Raw genomic sequence first — 21,392 nt, forward strand, 5'->3', positions numbered from 1 at the left:
TTTTTGTATTTTTAGTAGAGACAGGGTTTCACCGTGTTAGCCAGGATGGTCTCGATCTCCTGACCTCGTGATCTGCCTGTCTCGGCCTCCCAAAGTGCTGGGATTACAGGCGTGAGCCATCGCGCCCGGCTTTTTTTTGTTTTGTTTTGAGATGGAGTCTCACTCTGTCCCCCAGGATGGAGTGCAGTAGCTCAATCTCGGTTCACTGCAACTTCCTCCTCCCGGGCTCAAGCGATTCTCCTGCCTCAGCCTCAGGAGTAGCTGGGACTACAGGCGTGCGCCACCGTGCCTTGCTAAGTTTTGTATTTTTAGTAAAGACGGGATATCTCTGCCTTAGTCAGGCTGGTCTCAAAGTCCCAACCTCAGGTGATCCGCCCACCTCAGCCTCCCAAAGTGCTGGGATTACAGGCGTGAGCCACCGCGCCCGGCCAACTTGCTGTTTTTCTTCTGTGGGATTTTCTTCTGTGGGATTCTTCTGTTGGTTTGAAATGTATTTTTGTTACAGATTCGTCTTTTGGGATCCACGATTCCACTCTGCTCCGCTCAGTGGGAGCGAATGTTTAACACTTCCCGGATCCCAGGAGAGGAGACAGGTGAGTGAAGCTTCTTCGGGGATCCCTGGGGAATCGGCACTTTCCATCCCTGTGCTCAGAATCAGGAAGTGTCAAAGGGGCCAAATTGATTTTTGCTGACCCTTCCTGAGACTGTAGGCTGGTGAGCATTCCTTCTGCTGAATTTCCTTTGTCTTTCTTAGGCCTGGACACTGTTGTTGACTGATTTCCAGATTTTAATTTCTCTCTGGTTGAAGACTGCCGACTGTCTTATAGAGTGATTGATTGATTGATTGATTGATTTTGAGATGAGGTCGGTCTCTGCCACCCAGACTGGAGTGCAGTGACATGATCACGGCTCACTTCAGCCTCCACGTCCTGAGCTCAAGGAATCCTTCCATCTTAGCCTCCCCAGTAGCTGGGACCACAGGCACATGCATCATGCCTGGCTAATTTTTGCATTTTTTATAGAGATGAGGTTTTGCCGTGTTGCCCAGGCTGGTCTCAAACTCCTGGACTCATGCCCAGCTGAGTGTTTTTTCCTGAGTCTGAATTCCTCAGGGGCATTTTGCTCCGGCTCACAGGCAGGGTTTGTGGTGGAACGCATACTGGGTCGTGCTCGAGAAGGTCGATTTGTGTTCCAGACACTCCTGTATCAGCTGCCTGACCTGGGCAGAGTGGCCACATAAGCCACCATCCAAACCAGGATATCCTTGAGAATGACAGGAAAGGGAGAACAGGCACCATGGGGACCATCCAGGCTAGGCACGGGCCCAGGCTGTGCCGTCCATGGCCTCCATTTCCCCCATTTCCCCAGGTGCCTGTGAATGGGGAACTACCCAGAGACACTTGATGAGCTAGAGCCCAAGACCACCATGGCAGGCCTGTATGATGGGCAGGCCTCAGGGCTGCTTGGGAAGCTGGCTGGAAAGGGCCAGAGCTGACCCGGAGCTTTGAGTGTCTTGTTGCAGCCCAGTCCTTCTAGACCAAGCCCTAGTTAGTACTATGCACTGTGGTGGTCGTTGGGGAGCCTTTGCTGTAGCCTTGCACAAAAGCTGGTCTCTGGGCTTTCCTAAGCAGATTCTCCCCTTGCCTCTGATCCTGCCTTCAGAGGTTCTCTAAAAACCCATCCTGGCCAGGTGCAGTGGCTCACAGCTGTAATCCCAGCACTTTGGGAGGCCGAGGTAGGTGGATCACCTGAGGTCAGGAGTTCAAGACCAGCCTGACCCACTAGACGATCTGCCTTGATCAGCTGTCACTGTGCGTCCCCACTGAGCAGTGCTTAAGAGGACTTGATACATATTCGTGGAGTGAATGTACTTCATCACATTTCTGTGATGTTGAAGCTTACTGAGGATCTTAAATTACTCTGTTTTAGTAGTTTTTACGGAATGGCTTGGTTTCATAATTTTCCACTTCCTTTCTCAGAACATTTCTCAGGTTCTCAGAAACAATTCTCAGAATGTTTCTCAGAATAGTTTCTAAGTTGCCCTATTGTCATTAATTAATAAAAAGTTACTACACTAATCCACTGCCTACTTTATATGAGCTTTATGGATATTATCTCTTAATTCTTGCACAGCGCACATGGAGAACATATGATCTCCATTTTACAGAGAGGCTTAGGGAGGGCTGGGCAATTTCTTTTTTTTTAATGATAATATTCCATTTTGCTAAGCATGCTTTTTTTTCCCCCTGAGACGGAGTCTCACTCTGTTACCCAGGCTGGAGTGCAGTGGCGTGATCTCGGCTCACTGCAACCTCCACCTCCTGGGTTCAAGCGATTCTCCTGCCTCAGCCTCCCGAGTAGCTGGGACTACAGGCGCATGCCACCACACCTGGCTAATTTTTGTATTTTTAGTAGAGGCGAGGTTTCACCATGTTGACCAGGCTGGTCTCGAACTCCTGACCTCATATGATCCTCTCACCTCACCCAAAGTGCTGGGATTACAGGCGTGAGCCACCTCTCCCAGCCTCCCACTGCGCCTGGCCTCAGGTAATTTGTTTGAGGTCATAATCTAATGAGTGACCAAGCTGAGCTCAGAAGTCAGGCCTATCCGATCCAGAGCTTTAACTCCATGCTGTCCTTAATCATTTAAAACGTCTTGAGGAATAGGCTCCTGAGGCTGCCTGGAGGGATGCAGAGCAGGGACTCCCATGGCCTTTAAAGAGTCAGGGTACGGTCGTCTCAGCACGCGGTGAACTTGGGACTCTTGGTTTTGTGTCTCCAACCTGCGGCCGGCTCAGACACCATCCAGCACATGAGAGACAGCAAGCACATCGTCGTGTACCATCGAGGGCGCTACTTCAAGGTCTGGCTCTACCACGACGGGCGGCTGCTGAAGCCCCGGGAGATGGAGCAGCAGATGCAGAGGATCCTGGACAACACCTCGGAGCCTCAGCCTGGGGAGGCCAGGCTGGCAGCCCTCACCGCAGGAGACAGGTGCGCGGCCCAGGTCCCTCGTCCTGTTTTGAGGGGTGGTGGAGGCGCTCCTCCTCACCGGGGCCCATCCCCGTCGGGGCCTGTGGGAACACTGGTACAGGGCTCCCCACCTCAGCTCTGTTTTGCTCTGGGGTCTCCCCGCTCGGTGGGTCTCAAGAGCAGTGGGGACATGGTGGGGAGTCCCTGACCACTCCTGTGTGTGTCAGGCAAATGTGTGTGGAAACACTCCAGAGTCCAGGATGGGGAGAAATGAGGACTAGAATTAGGCTTGTTTTCTTTTTTTTTTTTTTTTTTTTTGAGAGGGAGTCTCACTCTGTTGCCTAGGCTGGAGTGCAGCGGTGCTATCTCAGCTTACAGCAACCAGCAACCTCCGCCTCCCAGGTTCAAGCGGTTCTCCTGCCTCAGCCCCCCTGAGTAGCTGGGAGTGCACCACCACGCCCGGCTGATTTTTATATTTTTAGTAGAGACAGGGTTTCACCATGTTGGCCAGGCTGGTCTCAAACTCCTGATCTCAAGTGATCCATCCACCTTGGCCTCCCAAAGTGCTGGGATTACAGGCATGAGCCACATGCCTGGCCAGAATTAGCCTTTCTTACGGTGCTGTGGGCATAGTTATTAATTTAGGAAACAGAACAAATTGAAACCAACGCCCCTGTGTTAGTTACATTTCCTTGCCTCAGTGAAATAGAATCAGGCTGGGCACAGTGGCTCATGCCTATAATTCCAGTGCTTTAGGATACCAAGGCAGGAGAGTCACTTGAGCCTTGGGGTTTGAGACCAGCCTGGGCAACGGAGTGAGACCCCATCTCACAAAAAATTAGCCAGGCTTGGTGGTGCGTGCCTGTAGTCCCAGCTAGTCAGGAGGCTAAGGCAGGAGGATTGCTTGAGCCCAGGAAGTCGAGGCTGCAGTAAGCCATGATCGAGGCACTGCACTCCAGCCTGGGTGACAGAGTGAGACCTTGTCTCAAAAAATAAAACAGAAAGAGAATCAGCCAAGCTTGGTTTTCTCGAGGGTGTGGTGTGTGAGGTATAGTAGGGTTTCTCACCTCAGCGCTGCGCACACTCAGGGCCGGGTACCTCTTTGTAGGGGGCACTGCCCTGTGCAGCGTCAGATGCTGAGCAGCAGCCCCGGCCTCTGCCCACCGGCTGCCAGTAGCAACCTGTGTGACAACCAGAAGTGTTGCAGACATTGCCCAGCATCTGGGGGACACTGTTGTCCCCGGCTGAGAGCTGCCGCATTCCAGCAGTGTGACAACTGCCCTGGGAGTAAGGCGGGAGGGGCAGGTGTCGCGGCCCCTTCTGCAAAGATCAGGAGAGGCTCTGTGCTGCATGCAGGGGCTGCAGGTGGGCTGTGTCTTGCAGAGGGTGGGAGCAGACCAGGACGGTGGGTGTCCAGGGGGTGGAGCGGCATGCCCTGGGGCAGCAGAGCAAGCAGGAGCTGTGGAGTGGGCTGGATGGCTGGGCCACGGTGCCAGGCTGGGGAGGGTCCCAGGCACCGAACCATATTGGAGCTTGATTCTGCGACTAGGGGCCACTTCAGGTGGTGTAGGGTGGGGTGGGCCGGGGGGCATACGTAGGTTAATGCAGGAGATTCTTCTGGTTGGGCAGGGAGGAGGGGCCTCGGACACAGGGATACTTTTCGGTGGCCCAAGTAGTGAGGTCCTGAAAGAGGGCCAGGCCCGAGTGCAGGAAAGGGATGGGGGAGGATGTGTGCAGGGAAGCTGGCGTTGTTCGTTGTCCCCTGTGGTGCTGACAAGCTGGAAAGAGCGGCAGCAGGAGATGCGTCTCAGGTGAAGATGTGCTCGCCCGGTGGGCTCCTCCGAGAGCCTGGAATCCCCGGCGGAGGAGACGTGGGGAGCCTGAGCAGGCGCTGTGGGGACTGGGCTCCCTGTGGGTCTGTAGGTGCCTCAATCCTGATGCCCCCTCTGGATAGGACCAGACCAGCATCTTACCCATGGGAGTCCTTCACAAGAAGGGCTCCATACATGCCAGCCACCATCACCGTCACCTTTGTCCCCCTGGCAGGGTGTGCACTGGGGCCTGACGTGTTTCTAGGCTTATTGGCCCTGTGGGCCGCCGTATCCAAGCACTCGTAGAGAGAAGACGGTGGGGAGAGAGCCAGATGGCCCCGATCTGGAAGGGTGGGCAGTGGCAGAGGGCCCTGGAGGAGCTGGAGTGAGAGGGACCCAGGAGCATTCAAGGAAGCCCAGCTGGTGGGGTCTTCCAAGAAGGAAGTGGGCATCACATCAGTTCTGTGTATTCCAAATAAGACGGGCACAGAGACCTTGTGGAGGGATCACATGGGCATCTGTGGCATGCACTTGGGGGCTGATGACCTAGGTTCCAACTCTGCCTCAAAATAGCTGTGACCTAATCTTTCCGTGCTTCAGTTTTCTCATCTGAAAAATGGGTACAGTAGCATTGAGAAGATCAGTGAGTTGGTACACAGAGAAGGTTTGGAGCAGAGCCTGGCATGAGGGACACACTCTTACGCATTTACCGTGACCTGGGCTGCCGGAACTTACCTAGGGTGGTTCCTGTGGAGGGGAGGGAGGGCGTGTCGGGGAGCACGGGCGTGTCGGGGAGCATGGGGCATGGTGATCTGGGTCTGCTGCTTCCTGGCGGCTTTGCCCACAGGGCCAGCCTGCAATCTGGCCGTTCATTTAGCCAGCATTTATTGAACAAAAATTACCCACTGCTCCCTGTGCTGTGGTCTGGAGACCAGGAGAAGGTGAGAATCTTTCCAACAAACAGTCTCAGATGGGGAACATCGTCAAAATGGAGTTTTCCTTCGAGAAATTCTGAAACACTGCAAAGGTTTGATTGTGTCATTTCAAACATCATGTGCCAGGAGACATCGCTCCATGGCTGCAGGTCCGGCTGCCTTTAATCATATTTCATCTTCACTGCAGAGTTCCCTGGGCCAGGTGTCGCCAGGCCTATTTTGGACGGGGGAAAAATAAACAGTCTCTTGATGCCGTGGAGAAGGCAGCGTTCTTCGTGACGTTAGATGAAACTGAACAAGGATACAGAACGGAAGACCCAGATACATCGATGGACAGCTACGCCAAGTCTCTACTACATGGCCAATGTTATGACAGGTACCGTCCTTACTTTCTGAGAGATGGGAGTTTGCCCGTGAGCTTGGAAGAAATACCCTATGTGCCTGACACTCACCCCTAAGTATCTATAATGCTAAGGAAGAAGATGGCATAAAAATATAACCTTCAGTTTTGTTTTATTTATTTTTGAAATGGAGTCTTGCTCTGTCACCCAGGCTGGAGTGCAGTGGCTTGATCTCAGCTCACTGCAACCTCCACCTCCCGGGTTCAAGCGATTCTCCTCCTTCAGCCTCCCAAGTAGCTGGGATTACAGGCGTGTGCTGCCACACCCAGCTAATTTTTGTATTTTTAGTAGAGACAGGATTTCACCATGTTGGCCAGGCTGGTTATGAACTCCTGATCTCAAGTGATCCACCCACCTCAGCCTCTCTAAAGTGCTGGGATTACAGACATGAGCCACTGCGCCTGGCCAACCTTCAGTTTTCTTCCCTCCGCCAAAACTGTCACACACACACAGCTTAAGCTGCAAATCTGAGATTCCTTCCTCTGTGCATGACTACCTTTGTTTGGAGATGCTCATGAGATGCAGGGCTGCCAGGTCCCTGGACTCAGGCAGGGGATAGTGGCAAACAGGGCTGGGCACAGGGTTAGGCCAGGGTGTTGGCACGTGGCTATCTCAAGTCCTCTTTTCCTTATCTGTAAAGTGTTGACCAGCCCCCTGCAGGGTGGGGCCAAGGATTGGCTAATGAAGGGGTCTCGTGCCCACGGGAAGAGCCTCCCACCTCTCCCAGTTGCCTTGTGATAATAACAGGTCCTGACTTCAGGCTCCCAGGATATAAGCGCTCATCTTTGTGTCTGGGACAGGGAAGAAATGAGGGATTCAGTGTCCCATCTGTACTTTCGTCCTCACTCCAGAGATCGAGGAGCCGCTCCCTGTTAGAGGGGCAAATGCAAAGTAAATTAGTCCATCCAGGATGAAGCAGAGAGGTGCAGTGTCTCCTCATTTTTGCCTCGTTGAACACTTAAGTTCCACATATGTGTGTTTCACATAGGTGGTTTGACAAGTCGTTCACGTTTGTTGTCTTCAAAAACGGGAAGATAGGCATCAACGCGGAGCACTCCTGGGCAGACGCGCCGATCATGGCCCACCTTTGGGAGGTGAGTTTTCGCACTTTTCACTTGAATGTAGAAGTTGCTTTTGAAAATCCAAACCTGGCCAGGCGCGGTGGCTCACGCCTGTAATCCCAGCACTTTGGGAGGCCGAGGCGGGCGGATCACGAGGTCAGGAGAATGAGACCATCCTGGCTAACACGGTGAAACCCCGTCTCTACTAAAAATACAAAAATTACTGGGCGTGGTGGCGGGCGCCTGTAGTCCCAGCTACTCAGGAGGCTGAGGCAGGAGAATGGTGTGAACCCGGGAGACAGAGGTTGCAGTGAGCCGAGATTGCACCACTGCGCTCCAGCCTGGGCGAAAGAGCGAGACTCCGTCTCAAAAAAAAAAAAAAAAAAAATTAGTAGTAAACTTGTGAAGACATCATAATGTATGACCTTCTTATTTCTTTAAAATTCTGTGAATGTTTTGAATCTTGACTTTTTTTTTTTTTTTTTGAGATGGAGTCTTGCTCTGTCACCCAGGCTGGAGTCGGGACCATAGGCAGCTGGATCACACAGGGTACATTTATCAAGTAGAGAAATCTACTGGATATTTACAGATCAGGCTTGTTTTTTAAAGTTCTCCAGATGAGGATAAAGGGATTTTGTCTTAGACCAGGGTGGCCACATAGAAGTAGTGGTGTTTAGCTGTTAGCGTCCAGCAGACAGGATGGCCTGACTCCAGGGGCCCCTGGCTGGGGGCTCATGTGATCCAGACACAGATGGGGACTGACCTAGTCTTGTGTGTAGGCCCAGTGCAATCCCTTAAAGACAGATCTAGTCAAACTTGAGTCTGTCTGTTCTTGTTCTGTTTTTGTTTTTTATTTTTTGAGACAGGGTCTTGCTTTGCTGCCCAGGCTGGACAGCAGTGGTGCAATCTCAGCTCACTGCAACCTCCAACTCCTGGGTTCAAGTGATTTTCCCAACTCAGCCTTCCGAGTAGCTGGGACCACAGGTGTGCGCCACCACACCCAGCTAATTTTTGTATTTTTTGTAGAGACGGAGTTTTGCCACATTGCCCAGGCTGATCTCGAACTCCTGGCTTCAAACAATCTGCCTGCCTTGGCCTTCCAAAGTGCCGGGATTACAAACATGAGCCACCGCACCCGGTCTTGCTCTTGATTTATTTCTGATGTTTCTGTGTCAGGCTCTCCTGGAGCTCTGACCCAGAGCAGGTGGAACTTGATCAAGTCTGTTCCTTCGCTGGCTCAGGTCAGCCTGGATTGTGACCCTCACATATTAGCGGCACCTTCCACGCGCCCTGCTCCCTCGCCAGCCGACAGTTACCCCGACCTTGTGGTGGTGTTTTTACCTCCCTCACTAGAATGTAAGCTTCCTGAGCACAGGGATTCCTCTTTTTAAAAAACCTAATTTTTTTAGTTGAGGTATGAGTCACATACCTTAAAATCTACCCTTTGAAAGTGTACAATTCAGTGGTTTTTAATGTATTCACAAAGTGCTTGTGCAACAGTCACTACTTAGCCTCCTGAGTAGCTGGGATTACAGGCGTGCATCACCATACCCACCTAATTTTTGTATTTTTGGTAGAGGCGGGGTTTCCCCTTTTTGGCCAGGTTGGTCTTGAACTCCTGACCTAAAGTGATCTGCCTGCGTTGGCCTCCCAAAGCGCTGGGATTACAGTCGTGAGCCATGGAGCCCAGCCTAATTTTGTAATATTTGCATCACCTCCAAAAGAAACTCCTCGTTCCTTTCTCCCACAGGTCCCCGATAACTACTAATCTGCTTTCTGTCTGTATGTATGTGCCTATTTTGGACATCTTATATCGATGTCCATGCAATATGTGCTCTTCTATGTCTGGCTTCTTTTTTCTTTTCTTTTGCTTGCTTTCTTTTTTAGAGACAGGGTCTTGCTCTGTCGCCCAGGCTGGAGTGCAGTGGCACAGTCATGGTTCACTGAAACCATGACCTCCTGGGCTCAAGTGATCTTCCCACCTCAGCCTCCTCAGTAACTGGGGCTACAGCCATGTGCCACCACACCTGGCTAATTTTTTAAATTTTTTGTAGAGATAAGATCTCACTATGTTTCCCAGCTGGTCTGGAACCCCTGGCCTCCAGCAATCCTCCCACCTTGGCCTCCCAAAGTGCTGGGATTACATAAGTGAGGCACCTCGCCTGCCTGCTTCTTTTCACCCAGCATAATGTTTTCAAGGTTCGTCACATTGTAACACGTACCTGGGCTTCATTCCTTTCTAGGGCTGGATAATATCCCATTGTATGGATTGACCACACTTAGTTTATCTCTTCATCAGTTGATGGGCATTTGTGTTCTTGCCACTCTTCGGCTATTATGAATAATGCTGCTATGAACATTCTGTACAAATTTTTGTGTGAACATCTATTTTCATTTCATTTCACTGAGTATATACCTAGGAGTGGAATTGCTGGGTCATACAGGTATATTTCACTTTTTAAGAAAGGACAAGAATTCCTGTCTGTTTTGTTCACAAAACACAGTTCTTGTCTGCACTGTCACCAGTGCTTGGATGCCACTGGTGCTACAGTGGTTCCAACCCAGAGTAGGTGCCCAGTAAATACTGTTGAATAAATTGGCTTAAGTTTACTTGCCAGTGAAAGGAGAGTGTCACAAACTTAAGCAAGCCATTAGCCCTCATCTGTCCTCTTTGTCACATCTGACATGGAGATCAGATCCACCTCATTAGGTGCTGAGAATACTGGAAGTGTTAACAGCCGTGGTTCAAACTTTGTAACATCTCTGTTCATGCTAGAGATTAATATGTTTTATGTACCACTGTTAGTTTTAATAATTTTGTTCTATTTTTGACAGTACGTCATGTCCACTGACAGCCTCCAGTTGGGCTATGCAGAGGATGGGCACTGCAAAGGCGACACCAATCCGAACATTCCGTACCCCACCAGGCTGCAGTGGGACATCCCCGGGGAAGTAAGTCTGCATCATCCAACCATTGTTACTTACCTGGGATGGGAAACACATTTGAAGTCTTACAGATGAATTTTCCAACTGTAGTTCCTGCCTGATCATGAGCTCAGTTGAAGACCACTGAGGCTGAAAGTTGTTTGCTCAGGGAGTTTCGTGAGGTCTGCCGGGCTGTCACAGCTCCTGTTGCTCGGAAGCCTCGGTAAATATTTCTTCTTCTGTTTGAAGCTTCTGGCTAAGATTGTCAGTGTGACTTCCAGGTCAAACTTAACTAGACATCTACAGAATGCTCATAATCAAAAACTAAAAGCCAAAATCATATAGGTTAGAGCTGAAAGCCTCTAAATTGCTAATTTATAATTCTCAATGTTTAATTCATTTTGGCACCTCTTAAACATAATCAGAGGCAGCCCACTCACGGGAGCCCTTTTGGGAAGGAATTTTAGGGTTGCAAATACCAAATCCTAGTTCACTTACTCCAAAGAAAAATTCCCTGGAGTCCAAGATATCATTTTCTATTTTTTTTTTTCTTCTTTGACATACAGTCTCGCACTGTCACCCAGGCTGGAGTGCAGTGGCGCAATCTCAGCTCACTGCAACCTCCGCCTCCCAGGTTCAAACGATTCTTCTGCCTCAGCCTCCCAAGTAGCTACGATTACAGGCACCCGCCACCAAGCCCAGCTAATTTTTGTATTTTTAATGGAGACGGGGTTTCATCATGTTGGCCAGGCTGGTCTTGAACTCCTTACCTGATCCTCCTGCCTCAGCCTCCCAAAGTGCTGGGATTACAGGCGTGAGCCACTGCACCCAGCCCACCATTTTCTTTTTAAATTAATTAATTAATTTATTTGAGACAGAGTCAAGGTCTGTTATTCAGGCTGGAGTGCAGTGGTGTGGTCACAGCTCACTGCAGCCTCAAGTTCCCCAGGTCCAGCAATCTTCCCACCTCAACCTCCGGAGTACCTGGGACCACAGGTGCATGCCACAACGCCCAGCTAATTTTTATATTTTTGGTAGAGACAGGGTTTCACCATGTTGCCCAGGCTGGTCTCAGACTCCTGAGCTCAAGCAAGCTACCCGTCTGGCCTCCCAAAGTGTTGGGATTACAGGCCTGAGCCACGGCACCTGGGTTAGAAATAATTTTCCACATAGTGAAGTACTGTATCTAGTGCTGTGGTCTTACCCCATTGCTTCTGCTTGCCCTGTGGCTGCAGGGCTGGTGTGGGTTCAAAAGAGAGCTGTAACCTCTGCGGAGCACTTGGGCTTAGAGTCCTGGTATCTCACCAAGTCACCACGTTTTTAAAAATTTCTTTTAACAGACTATTTTTTAGAACAGTTTGGGTTCACAGCAAAACTGAGTTCCCATACACCCCTCTCCCCACACTTACACAGCGTCCCCAACTATCCACATCCCCAACAGAGTGATGCATTTGTTACAACTGACACACCTGCACCAACCAAGGTCCATGGTAGATTTACTGTTGGTGTCGTACGTTGTCTGGGTTTTGACACATGGACAATGCCCTGTGTCTGCCATTACAGTGTCATACAGAATTGTTTCACTGCCCTAAACATCTTTGGTGCTTCGCCTATGTATTCTTCCTTCCTACTAGCTAGCCCCTGGCAACCATGAATCATATTCACTGTCCCCATAGTTTTACCTTTTCCAGAATGTCACATACAGTAGCTCCCCCCATTAGCTGAGGTTTCGCCTTCTGAGATTTCAAATCCAAGTTCCGAAAATATTAAACAGAAAATTCCAGAAGTAAACAACTCATCAGTTTCAAGTTGCATGCTATTCTGAGTAGTGAGAGGTGGCAACGTGCTAGCAGCCCTCGCTCTCAGCCTCCTTAGCTTCGGTGTTCACTCTGACTGCGCTTGAGGAGCCCTTCAGCCCGCCACGGCACTGTGGGAGTCCCTCTCTGGGCTGGCTGAGGCTGGAGCTGCCTCCCTCTGCTTGCGGGGAGGTGTGGAGCGAGAGGCGTGGGCGGGAACCGGGGCTGTGTGCGGCGCTCGCGGGCCAGTGTGACTGCCGGCGGGCGCGGGCTCAGTGGACCCCGCACTTGGAGACGGCCGGCTCTGCCGGCCCAGGGCAGTAAAGGGCTTAGCACCAGGGCCAGCAGCTGTGGAGGTTGCGCTGGGTCCCCCAGCATACCAGCCCGGCGGCGCTGCGCTCAAATTCTGGCTGGGCCTTAAGCCGCCTCCCCGCCGGGCAGAGCTCCAGACCTGCAGCCTGCCATGTCTGAACTCCCCCGCGCCCCCCTGCGGCGTCGCCCCCTGCTCCGTGGTGCCCAGTCCCATCAATAGCCCAAGGGCTGAGGAGTGCAGGTGCGAATCAGGACTGGCGGGGAGCTCCGCCTGCAGCCCCTGTGCAGGATCCACTAGGTGAAGCCAGGTGGCCTCCCGAGCCGGATGCGGACTTGGAGGACTTTTATACCTAGCCAGAGGATTGTATATGCACCAATCAGCACTCTGTATCTAGCTAATCTGGTGGGGACTTGGAGAACTTTTATGTCTAGCTGGAGGATCGTAAATACACCAATCAGCACTCTGTGTCTAGCTCAGGGTTTGTAAATACACCAATCAGTACTCTGTGTCTAGCTCAAGGTTTGTAAATACACGTGAATTGGTACTCTAATGGGGTCTTGGAGAACTTTTCCGTCTAGCTCTGTGTCTAGCTCAAAGATTGTAAACGCACCAATCAGTGCGCTGTCAAAACGGACCAATCAGCTCTCTGTAAAATAGACCAATCAGCTCTCTGTAAAATGGACCAATCAGCAGAATGTGGGTGGGGGTCAGATAAGGCAATAAAAGCAGGCTACCGGAGATGGCAGTGGCAAGTTGCTAGAGTTCTTTTCCAGACTGCGGAAGCGTTGTCTTTCGCCATTTGTAATAAATCTTGTTGCTGCTTGGTTTTTGGGTCCACGTTGCGTTTATGAGGTGTTATACTCACTATGAAGATCTGTACTTTCATTCGTGAAGCCAGCGCCACTGGGAAGAAGGCGCAAACTCCGGACACACCATTTTTAAGAACTGTAACACTGCGAGGGTCCGCGGATTCGTTCTTGAAGTCAGTGAGACCAAGAACCCACCAATTCCGGAGACAGTAGTGTGATGAAAGCTGCTGTCCTGTGCAGTCCCATGCAGGATGGAATCATCCTTTTGTCCCTTTGTCAAGTGTGTCTGTGCTATAGGTGCTACCCACTTAGTGGCTGTCTTGGTTATGAGCTTGAGAAAATACCGTAGGTATAATGTTTGGCACTGTGGCACTATCTGAAGTGTGAGACATCTGTGGGGAGTCTTGGAATGGGTCCACATGGTTAAAGGCTGCTGCTGTAATTGGAATCATCCGTGTGTAGCGTTTTCAGATTGGCTTCTTTCACTTAGTAATAGGAGTTTAAATTTTTATGGTTCATTTATTTCTAGTGCTTAATATTTCATTGTATGGTTGTCCATTTATTTTCTAAGATTTATTTTTAAGAATGTGTTTTATCAGTCGGGCACAGTGACTCATGCCTGTAATCCCAGCACTTTGAGAGGCGGAGGTGGGTGGATCACCTGAGGTCAGGCGTTCAAAATCAGCCTGGCCATCATGGTTGAAACCCCGTCTCTACTAAAAATACAAAAATTAGCCGGGCATAGTGGTAGGCGCCGGTGGTCCCAGCTACTCGGGAGTTTGAGATGGGAGAATGGCTTGAACCAGGGAGGCAGAGGTTGCAGTGAGCAGAGATGGCACCACTGCACTCCAGCCTGGGTGACAGAGCGAGACCCTGTCTCAAATAAAAAATAAATAATAAGTAAAAAATGTGTTTCTTGATCGCCTCTGTCTGATGACCGTGGGCTTCATAAGATGACACGTGACTATTCAAAACACTCTGTGGAGTCTCACTGTACCGGTCTGCAGCAACCTCAATTCTTGCTTTCTCAGAAGGAATTTGGCTGTGGGGCAGAAGGCAGGAGAGACCAAGAGCGGGAAAGAAAGTTTATTAAAAAACTTAGGAAAGTGCATTTGGAAGAAGGCCAAGCGGCCAACTTGGGAGATCAAGTGCGAGGTTTGACCTCTTGACTTGAGGTTTTACACATTGGCATGCTTCCAGGGTCTTGCATTCTCCTGATTCCTTCCTTGGGGTGGGCTATCCGCTTGCACTGTGGCTGCCAGCGCTTGGGAAGGGAGCATGCGCAGTGTGTTTACTGGAATTGTGCGCATGCTCACTTGAGGTGTTCTTCCCTTGCATGTCTAGCGTTCCTAGAGGAAGATCATACTCCAGTTAGACGCCGCCATTTTGCCTCTCAGTGCGCATGCTTGAGCCCGTTCGCCCGGCGCCTGAGATCTTATCCGGAAGTTGCTGGTCACCAGCTCCGTTTCTATGTACTGGGAGGCTGCCGTTCCCTGGCACCAGCTGTGATCAATTATTATTTTAGAGAGGCAGTTCACAACCACCTGACCATCACTGATGGTCGCCTGACATTCCCAGTGTGTGTGGAAGGAAGCTGTCTCCTGGCCTGCTCATGTCAGACCAGCTACCTGCTCTAACATTCCGGCTTCTCCTCCGGGGTCAGGGAACCATACCCCTAACTTACTAGTGCTTCTGGGTCAGGAAAACGTTTGTGTACTTCCCAGTACCAAGTTTGTAGCTGCACTGAAAGCCAGCCTCCGATTTCCTTCTGGGTGTGCGTCAGTACTTTTATCCCCTCGTTCCGTAAAACCTTTTTCTTCTTTCTCTCTAGTGTCAAGAGGTTATAGAGACCTCCCTGAACACCGCAAATCTTCTGGCAAACGACGTGGATTTCCATTCCTTCCCATTCGTTGCCTTTGGTAAAGGAATCATCAAGAAATGTCGCACGAGCCCAGACGCCTTTGTGCAGCTGGCCCTCCAGCTGGCGCACTACAAGGTAAGAACCGAACGCCTAGGGTTTTCTCGTGAGCACTTTGGGGTTTCCTACACCTGCCCAAGACTGTTCACCTAGTGGGGAGGGAAGGCCCGAAACCCGGCATAGGAGAAGCACAGCCCCCACCCCCGGTCTCTGGGGACCGGGTGGCGTGGGGTGTTTCACCACGCATGCAGGCGAAGCTCGCAAATCCCCCTCCAGCAGGCGTAGATTCCCAGCTGACACGGGAGGAGGAGAGTCTGGGGGATAGGTATAAAGTGAGATCTCATCACTCTACAGTGGGAGAGTTAAGCCCCAAAATAAGCCCTGAATCCTAGCATTTGCTAAAGTGGAAATAGTGTGGGCAGGTAGGGGAATAGTCAGTTGTATTCGTCTGGCGCTCGGTAAATCTGCACTTTACACAGGTCAAGTGATACAGAGTGGACGTGTTCTACCTTTCATCTGTCGCTGTCTGCTTGGGAACAAAATAAAAGGCAGCTTCTTGCATGACTCAGCTTTCGGCTTAATCCTTTCCTTTTGGCAGAGTAAATCTTCCTGTCATGATACTAAATTAAATTATGGTATTTTCATACAGTGGAATATGATATAGCTATTAAGTGATGTCTGTGGGCAAATTACTTAACATCTCTGGCCTTTGACATCCCCTTCCATAAAAGGAGAAACTCCAGCCACTTGGACGTGCCATGGGCTGGATCCTCCGTATACACATGGCATTTCCATCTGTTTTTTCTGAGCACTGGCCATATTTTGATTTGCACCTGGCGACTCCTGTTGGAGGAGCAGCTGGCACCCCTAGCAGGGATGTAAATGGGTCTTCTTGTCCATTGGAGGGAGCATTCCATCCCAGAGAGGGAGCCCCTGGTTTCTGGGAGCAACAGAAGTCATCGTGGCATTGGCTTGAGATATTCCCAACTTTTTTTTTTTTTTTGAGATAGAATCTCACTCTTGTTGCCCAGGCTGGAGTGCAATGGTGTGATCTCGGTTCACTGCAACCTCCATCTCCTGAGTTCAAGCGATTCTCCTGCCTCAGCCTCCCGAGCAGCTGGGATTACAGGTGTGTGCCACCATGCCCAGCTAATTTTTTGTATTTTTAGTAGAGATGGGTTTCACCATGTTGGCCAGCTGTTCTCGAGCTCCTGGCCTCAGATGATCTGTCTGCCTTGGCCTCCCAAAGTGCTGGGATTATAGGCATGAGCCACCGTGCCCGGCCTTGTTTTAAAACTTGAGTATTGTACACATATGCAGCGTGTGGCACTGCCCCCCCCAACCTTGGTAATGATTGTGCCATTGTTGAGTTTTGCTTGGTGCATCACGTACATCATGCTTCACTGTCTCTCCACCTGGGAAGCACTCTTGTTATCCCATTTTTAAAAATTTACAAGTCTCCATTATGCCCCAGAAACTCTTGTTATCCCATTTTACAGGTGAGGAAACAGGTGCGGAGAGGCCAGGTGCTTGGCCAGGGTAGCACTAGGCAGGGATAAAGCTGGCTGGCGGCTCCAGAGTCTGTGCCCTCTCCACCTAAAGTTAAGAAAGCAACAGTTACAGAGAAGTAATAGGCAGTGTTAATATCGGATGAACTGGAATGAATGGGCCACAATCATATTTACAATGTATGCTAATACAGTTCTGCAACGACTGTCACAGTTATGAAGCTTTGCTTTCCCAAGTAACATGCTCGCTAGGTGTGAGCCAAAAGCAGCTGGGCAGAGCACTGGAGTGCAGTGACAAGCTCCTGTCTGTGACAGATCATTGACTAAAGATCATGTGATGAAAAGGTGACATGGAATAGAGGCATCGCATCTCAGAATCAGTGAGCTGGATTTTGAGAACTGATGAGCGGATTTTGCCCATACATGTGCAGTGTGAGGGCGTGCAAGCAGTTGATACCTCACATACTGAAAGGATGGTATTTTATCTTTTCAAATTTTTTTCTTTTTTAAAAGAAGTCCCTGCAAGTAAGTGTAGGACCCAGAGAGGAGTTTAGTAAGGGAATGCCACGCTGCATTTTAGTACATTTTAAAACTTGATGAAATGACTCTCCTGCAAGCAGTACAAATTAGTGATGCTGACTCAAGGTAGAAAGCCTGAAAAGGTCTGTGGTCCATGGACCAAAGTGAGAGGTTGTCAGGCAGCCACCTCGTGGCTCCAAAGAGCTTGCGGCTCAAAGACTCCACAAAGAAAGGAAGCCACCCCAGCTGCTCCCTAGAACCCACGTGGCCCAGGTGTGGGAATGAGGTGCAAGGAGCACCAGCCACTGTGCCAAGTACTTTGCAGGAGCGAGCGAAACATCAGGACAGCCCTGAGGAAGGCATCTCTTCATCTCTGCCTTCCACACTCGGAGGTGAAGCCTCTTGCCTGAGGGCTGCAGCTCCTACGCAGCAGGACTGAGATCAGAACCAGGCAGGTTTGTTCCAGACCCTGTGGCTTTCACCACTGTGCTGCAGCTAAACACAGAAAAAGGAAACACAGACCAGCTTCCCTCATGAATGGAAGTGCAGAGACCCTCAATAAAATCTTAGCAAGTAGAATCCAGCACGTAGGAAAAGAAGAGTCACCGACAGTGGCGTCCACCAGCAGTGAGAGGCTGGTTTTGTGTCAGTACATCCAGTCATACACTAAACCATACTGGTGGGTCAGAGAAGAACCTAGATAGTGAGTTTCACAGATCCTAAGAAGACATTTCACATTTAACATCCATTCCTGATAACAGCTCTTGGTCAAGGGGCTTAGTAACAGGGCTCTTTCCTTAACAGGATAAATGGCATCGTGTGTTAATAGCTAGCTACTGCGTCAAGGTAAAAGTGTGGGAGGCAGTCCCATTAAAACAAGAAAGATGAGGATGCCTCCAGCAGCTGACAGGGTAATCGGGCAGGAGGAACATTGGTGTCTGCTCAGGAGATGGAACAGCAGAAAGGCTCTGATGATTAAGAGGTACACTCAGTGAGCCGGCCCAGCACAGAGGCGCACGAAGACCACCAGCTTTCTTGCGTAAGGATGATGGCCAACTGGGAAATACAATAAGAGAATGTAATAGAAAGGAGAATCTGGGGCCCCACCCTCCAGGCATACGTGTATAAAGCAGACTGGACTCTGGGAAGAAGGCCAAGGAGCACCCACCCCCCAACTCTTCCCCGGGGAGAGGGAGAAAAAGCCATGATTTTGGATTAAAAAAACTTAAGAACCATAGAGGGAGGGATGTTCCCAGTTCATACTTTTTTTTTTTTTTTTTTTGAGACGGAGCCTTACTCTGTTGCCTAGGCTGGAATGCAGCGGCATGATCTCAGCTCACTGCAGCCTCTGCCTTCTGGGTTCAAGTGATTCTCCTGCCTCAGCCCCTCGAGTAGCTGGAACTACAGGTGCCTGCCACCACACCTGGCTAATTTTTGTATCTTTAGTAGAGACAGAGTTTCACCATGCTGGCCAGGCTGGTCTCGAACTCCTGACCTCAAGTGATCTGCCTGCCTCAGCCTCCAAAAGTGCTGGGGTTACAAGCATGAGCCACCATGCCTGGCCCAGTTCACACGTTTAATATGAACACAGTAAAAGGTTAGGCAGGAGCTTCAGGAGAGGAGTTTGCCCAGTTGATCTTGAAGCTTGAAAAGCCTAACATTTGAGAGTCACCCATAACATTTTTGAAAAGAAAATCAGGCAGAGGTGGGACAGGGACAGGGGGAGGTAGACATGTACTTTTTCAAATCCTAAAACTCAAAAGTGTGGGAGTTAGAAGATTGTAGCGATTAAAGTGGTCTCACTCCTATAATCCCAGCACTATGGGAGGCTGAGGCAGGTGGATCACTTGAGCCTGGGAGTTTGAGACCAGACTGGGCAATATGGCGAGACTCTGTCCAAAAAATACAAAACAAAATTAGCCTAGCATGGTGGTGCATGCCTGTAGATGCAGGGTACTCAGGAGGCTAAGGTGAGAGGATCACTTGACCCCAGAGGTGGCGGCTGCAGTGAGTCCTGATCATGCCACTGCACTATAGCCTGGATGATAGTGAAGCCCTATCTTTTAAAAAATGTTTTTAATAAAAATAAAATGCTGCAGTCCTCGTTCAAAGGCAGGCCCGGGAAATAACGTGTAATGAAGGGAGTATTTGACATCATTGGGGGATGGGGAGCTGGTGAGTAAATGGAGTTAGGAAATCTGGCTAAGTGGTTGCCGTTGGGGTTGGTAAAGGCTTTTTTTTCATGTTGGTGAGGGTGGACTGAGGCAGGGATGTTCATAGCAGCAGCTGGGAATCGTTTTAATAAATATAGGGGCCCCATGGTAGGCCCAGGAGCAGCACAGACCACACAGCTGGAAACATGCATCAGGGAAGAATAACTTTGACCCTGCAGATGATCCATGAAAAAGGGCAGGTACACAAAAAAAACACTTGTGAGCAAGCTTACTGTAAAAATGTGAGGAAATCTGGCCGGGCTCAGTGACTCATGCCTGTAAGCCCAACACTTTGGGAGGCCTAGGTGGGTGGATCACTTGAGGTTAGGAGTTCGAGACCAGCCTGAACAACATGGTAAAATCCCATCTCTGCTAAAAATACAAGATTAGCTGGATGTGGTGACGCACACCTGTAATCCCAGCTCCTTGAGAGGGTGAGGCGGGAGAATCACTTGAACCAGGGAGGTGGAGGTTGCAGTGAACTGCCTAGACCGCACCACTGCACTCCAACCTGAGCAATAAGAACAAAACTCCATCTAAAAAAAAAAAAGAAGAAGAAATCTTAAAAGTTAATACTGGTAGGCTGGGTGCAGTGGCTCATGCCTATAATCCCAGCACTTTGGGAGGCCGAGGCGGGCAGATCACGAGGTTAGGACATGGAGACCATCCTGGCTAACACGGTGAAACCCTCTCTCTACTAAAAAAACAAAAAATTAGCCGGGCATAGTGGCGGGCACCTGTAGTCCCAGCTACTCGGGAGGCTGAGGCAGGAGAATGGCGTGAACCTGGGAGGCAGAGCTTGCAGTGAGCCGAGATCGCGCCACTGCACTCCAGCCTGGGCGACAGAGCGAGATTCCATCTCACACACACACACACACACAAAAGTTAATGCTGGAAACCAGAAAGGGTCTGAGATAGGTCTCAATCCATTTAGAAGTTGATTTTGCCAAGGTTAGTGATGCGTGCCTGGGAGACAGGCCTGTGCCTTCCTCCAAAGGTGGTTTTGGTTTTGAGGGCTTCAGTATTTAGAGGGAAAAGCAGGCTGGAGGGGAAGGAGGGAGAGCATGGCCACATTACGGAATTCCCATGATGCAAGAGAAAAGGGGCAGTAGGGGAATTGTCAGTTACGTATTCGTTACACAAAACCCAGCGAACACAGGGTGGAGATGTTTCGCCTTTTATCTGTCACTCTCTGCTTGGGAACAAAAGGAAAAGCAGCTTCTTGCACAGCTCAGCTCTCAGTGTAATCCTTTCCTTTCAGCAGAGCGAATCTTCCTTTCATGACTAAATTAAAATATGGTATTTTCGGCCGGGCGCGGTGGCTCAAGCCTGTAATCCCAGCACTTTGGGAGGCCGAGACGGGCGGATCATGAGGTCAGGAGATCGAGACCATCCTGGCTAACACGGTGAAACCCTGTCTCTACTAAAAAATACAAAAAACTAGCCGGGCGAGGTGGCAGGCGCCTGTAGTCCCAGCTACACAGGAGGCTGAGGCAGGAGAATGGCATAAACCCGGGAGGCGGAGCTTGCAGTGAGCTGAGATCGGGCCACTGCACTCCAGCCTGGGCGGCAGAGCGAGACTCCGTCTCAAAAAAAAAAAAAAAAAATATGGTATTTTCATACAGAGGAATATTTTATAGCTATTAAGTGATGTCTATAGCATATATATATACACACACTTTTTTTTTTTTTTGAGGCAGGGTCTCACTCTTGCCCAGGCTGCAGTGCAATGACACAATCATGGCTCACTGCATCCTCGACCTCCCTGGGTGCAGGCGATCCTCCCACCTCAGTCTCCCGGGTAGCTGAGACTATAGGCATTCACCACCAGGCCTGGCTAATTTTTGTATGTTTTGTAAAGATGGGGTTTCACTTTGTTTCCCAGGCTGGTCTCGAGCTCCAGCAATCCTTGGCCTCCCAAAGTGCTGGGATTACAGGTGTGAGCCACCACACCCGGCCATCTGTGGCATATTATACGGAAAAATATTTAGTCATAAAACAGTATGTGAAAGTCAGTTGTTTCTTACAATGATCTGTAGACTGTGGCTCACAGGCCAAACCTGGCCCTTTACATGTTTTTGTTTTCGTTTTTGTTTTTATGGCTTTAAAGCTAAGAATGGTTTCACATATTTAATAGTTGAAAAAAAATCAAAAGGCAACTAATACTTTGTGACATGTGAAAATTACATGAAGTCTCAGTGTTCATCAGT

General features: G+C 50.0%; 1 protein-coding gene across 4 annotated transcripts in view; it reads left to right on the forward strand.

Annotated features, from left to right (window-relative positions):
• The window catches only part of CPT1A (carnitine palmitoyltransferase 1A), an 84,294-nt gene that overhangs the window by 51,365 nt on the left and 11,537 nt on the right, over positions 1 to 21,392 (forward strand). For all 4 annotated transcript variants that reach the window (XM_045372279.2, XM_065527846.1, XM_045372280.3 and 1 more), the window contains exons 9-14: positions 506 to 593; positions 2,799 to 2,994; positions 5,907 to 6,095; positions 7,109 to 7,214; positions 10,017 to 10,133; positions 14,856 to 15,020. In XM_045372279.2, coding sequence (XP_045228214.2) covers positions 506 to 593; positions 2,799 to 2,994; positions 5,907 to 6,095; positions 7,109 to 7,214; positions 10,017 to 10,133; positions 14,856 to 15,020 — 861 coding nt within the window. The remainder of the gene's footprint in view (positions 1 to 505; positions 594 to 2,798; positions 2,995 to 5,906; positions 6,096 to 7,108; positions 7,215 to 10,016; positions 10,134 to 14,855; positions 15,021 to 21,392) is intronic.

Source organism: Macaca fascicularis, chromosome 14 (genome assembly GCF_037993035.2).
Source record: "Macaca fascicularis isolate 582-1 chromosome 14, T2T-MFA8v1.1".
In the NCBI taxonomy this organism is placed as follows: domain Eukaryota; kingdom Metazoa; phylum Chordata; class Mammalia; order Primates; family Cercopithecidae; genus Macaca; species Macaca fascicularis.